Genomic DNA, 3,854 nt, shown 5'->3' on the forward strand with positions numbered 1-3,854 from the left:
CTTAATTTTTATGAACATCACAACATTGCAGCATTGGGGGTCAAGTCTCCAACACATGAATTTGGGGGGCCCAGTCAAGCCATGGCACCATGCAGTTCCTAGCTGCAGCTTGCAAAGGTCTGGGTCTGTGGAAGGAGGTGGGAGTGTCCAGTGTTGCTTTGTCTTTCATTAGAACGATTTTTTGCAGTCGGCAGTGTCTTCTGACACTTTAGCTTTTACATTATCTGTGTTTCCTAGTGTGTTGATAAAATGTAGACTTTGTTCTTTTGCTTTCTTTTTAACAATTTTTTTTTTAGAAACAGGGTCTTACTCCATTGCCCAGGCTGGAGTGCAGTAACATGATAATAGCTCACTGTAGCCTCGACCTCCCAGACTCAAGTGATCCTCCCACCTCAGTCTCCTGAGTAGCTGGGACCACAAGCACGTACCACCATACCTGGCTAATTTGTCTGTGTTGCCTAGGCTGGTCTCAAACTCCTGGCCTCAAGTAGTCGTCCTGTGTCAGCCTCCCAACGTGCTGGGATTACAGATGTGAGCCACCACGCCCAGCTAGAGTGAATTTTCTTAAAACAGACAAATCTCTGGTTGTTTGAAAGTGCAGATTCACCAAGGCTGGAGAGCATTATTTTCTTCGGGGTCCTCGGCCAAACAGAGGGTGTTTGGATACACAGATCCCCAGCGCTGTCAGGACTGCAATGTTGGTAAACCAGAGAGAAGATGAGAAACATGAGCTCCATTAAAGAGAGCTTTACACATGTTTGAAATATTTCTGTGATTAAAAAGACTTACGGCCGAGGCAGGAAGAAGGAATTTGAGGCAGGAGTTTGAGACCAGCCTGGACAACATAGCAAGACCCCATCACTACAAAATTAAAATGTGAAAAAAAAGTAATACTAGGCTGGATGGGGTGGCTCACAACTGTAATCCCAGCACTTTGGGAGGCCAAGGCGGGTGGATTACTCAAGGTCAGGAGTTCAGTCCGTCCAACATGGCGAAACCCTGTCTCTACTAAAAATACAAAAATTGGTGGGGCATGGTGTCTCACGCTTGTAATCCCAGCACTTTGGGAGGCCGAGGCAGGTGGATGATGGGGTCAAGAGATCGAGATCATCCTGGCCAACATGGCGAAACTCCATCTCTACTAAAAATACAGAAATTAGCTGGACGTGGTGGCGCGCTCCTGTAGTCCCAGCTACTCAGGAGGCTGAGGCAGGAGAACCGCTTGAACACGGGAGGAGGAGGTTGCAGCGAGCCGAGATCATGCCACTGTACTCCAGCCTGGCAACAGAGTGAGACTCCATCTAAAAAAAAAAAAAAATTAACCAGGTGTGGTGTCATGCTCCTGTAATCCCAGCTACTCCGAAGGCTGAGGCAGGAGAATCATTTGAACATTGGAGGCAGAGGTTGCAGTGGGCCAAGGTCACACCATTGCACTCCAGCCTAGGCGACAGAGCGAGACTCCATCTCAAAAAAAAAAAAAAAAAGATTTATGCTAAATGCACATTGACCCACATTGGCCTTACCGAAATCATAGATGTGGGTGCATATGTATATGTGTACATATGTGCATATATGTCACCGATTAATTGCAGGTCTGTCTAGTCAGTAAATGAGCTGTTGCTAGTCTGTGACTTAATGATTTTGTGATCTGCATTTATCTTCCAGACTTGAAGAAAGCTGTCCAACTTGTTATAAAACCAGGAAGGGAAAAGGCATGCCAACCAAGCAGTGACCGTGCAAGGTCACACGTGCACGGTCACACGTGCACACGCATGCCACCAGGGGCTTCAGGGTCCCTGGGCCCCCAGCCTGCTGGCTTTCGGGCCACTTTCCCGGTGTGTCTTGCAGGCATGGGCATCCAGTGGCGAGACCTCCTGAGTCCCGTCAACGTGGACGACGACTTCTGCTTCGGGCAGGTGCTGGGGATGCTGCTGCTGGACTCTGTGCTTTATGGCCTGGTGACCTGGTACATGGAGGCCGTCTTCCCAGGGCAGTTCGGCGTACCTCAGCCCTGGTACTTCTTCATCCTGGTGAGTTCTGATGCCCGGCTCCTGATCTGCCACCTCTGTGAGTGCAGAGGCGTCCCCAGTGCCTGCTCAGGGACCCCTCCAAGTCCCCGGCATGCAGCGGCTGCGTGGGGCTGGGACACAGAACCCTGCCCTGTGCACAGGGAGTGGTGTGTCCCCGAGGGCCCTTGGGACTAGTTCACAGAGAGATAAAGACCCACCATGCCCAAGAGAAATCCTTCTGCTCCACAGCCTGAAACAGAGGGGTGCAAAAAACGGGCTGCTCTGGCCCCCTCTCTGCAAGACCCACGCACGCAGCCTCTGCTGCCCACCTGCCTTCTCAACTCCTGCCTCCTTTCTCGTAAAAAGTATCTGACTGGGCTTTCTGCCTACAAAATCTAGCTTCTTATAAAAATGATCGCATTCCTGGAATCTGTAGCTCAGTCCTACTGGTGAGATGAACACTGTTGACATTTGGTATGTACTTTGCCAAGTTTCCTTCTCTTCACTTACTGTCATAGAGCACATGTGGATGGACATATAGCATAGCTTCATTTGTTTTATAAAAATGTGATTGGAGGCCTGGTGTGGTGGCTCACGCCTGTAATCCCAGCACTTTGGGAGACCGAGACAGGAGGATCACCTGAGGTCAGAAGTTTGAGACCAGCCTGGCCAACCCCGTTTCTACTAAAGAAATACAAAAGAGGCCGGGCGCGGTGGCTCAAGCCTGTAATCCCAGCACTTTGTGAGGCCGAGACGGGTGGATCACGAGGTCAGGAGATCGAGACCATCCTGGCTAACACGGTGAAACACCGTCTCTACTAAAGATACAAAAAAATTAGCTGGATGTGGTGTCAGGCACCTGTAGTCCCAGTTACTCGGGAGGCTGAGACGGGAAAATGGTGTGAACCTGGGAGGCGGAGCTTGCAGTGAGCCGAGATCAAGCCATTGCACTCCAGCCTGGGCGATAGAGCGAGACCCCATCTCAAAAAAAAAAAAAAAAAAAAGAAATACAAAAGAAAAAAAAAAAATTAGCTGGGTGTGGTGGCAGGCGTCTGTAACCCCAGCTACTCAGGAGGCTGAGGCAGGTAGAATCGCTTGAACCCGGGAGGCAGAGGTTGCAGTGAGCTGAGACCGCACCATTGCACTCCAACCTGGGCAACAGAGCAAGACTCCGTCTCAAAAAAAAAAAAAAAGGATGGGCACGGTGACTCACGCCTGTAATCCCAGCACTTTGGGAGGCTGAAGTGGAAGGATGACTTGAGGCCAGGAGTTAGAGACCCGCCTGGGCAACATAGTGAAGCCCCCATCTCCACAAAATAAATAAAAAATTTAAAAAATTAGCCAGGCGGCACATGCCTGTGGTCCCCACTACTTGGGAGGCTGAGGCAGAAGAATCACTTGAGCCCAGGAGGTGGAGGCTGCAGTGAGCTGTATTCACCACACTCCAACTTTGGTGACAAAATGAGAACCTGTCTCAAAAAAAAAAAAGAATCATATTGTAAAAAATGCTTAAAAGTTGCTTTTCTTAACCTAACAGTACAACTCAGATATCTTAAATACATACACGTATTTGTCTGTTTATAAATATAGTTTTAAATTATCTAAACATATTGATAAATGTTGTTATATTTATAAATATATTTCTCTCTAAGTATATACCTTTTTAAGAAGCACTTTCATTTATAGTGACACATAGTATTCCATCCTGTGGGCTCATCACCACATACTTAACTAATTCCCTACCGATGGCTAGTTAAGGCCATTTTTTTTTTTTTTTTTTTGAGACGGAGTCTCGCTCTGTTGCCCAGGCTGGAGTGCAGTGGCCGGATCTCAGCTCACTGCAAG

At 48.4% G+C, this 3,854-nt stretch overlaps 1 protein-coding gene across 2 annotated transcripts in view; it reads left to right on the plus strand.

Moving 5' to 3' along the window:
* ABCA3 (ATP-binding cassette, sub-family A (ABC1), member 3) overlaps positions 1–3,854 on the plus strand; it is a 60,966-nt gene that overhangs the window by 30,666 nt on the left and 26,446 nt on the right. For both annotated transcript variants that reach the window (XM_011962404.1, XM_011962405.1), the window contains one exon: positions 1,849–2,030. In XM_011962404.1, the coding sequence (XP_011817794.1) occupies positions 1,849–2,030 (182 nt within the window). The remainder of the gene's footprint in view (positions 1–1,848; positions 2,031–3,854) is intronic.

The sequence above is a fragment of the Colobus angolensis genome, unplaced genomic scaffold, assembly GCF_000951035.1.
Source record: "Colobus angolensis palliatus isolate OR3802 unplaced genomic scaffold, Cang.pa_1.0 Scaffold59, whole genome shotgun sequence".
In the NCBI taxonomy this organism is placed as follows: Eukaryota; Metazoa; Chordata; class Mammalia; order Primates; family Cercopithecidae; genus Colobus; species Colobus angolensis.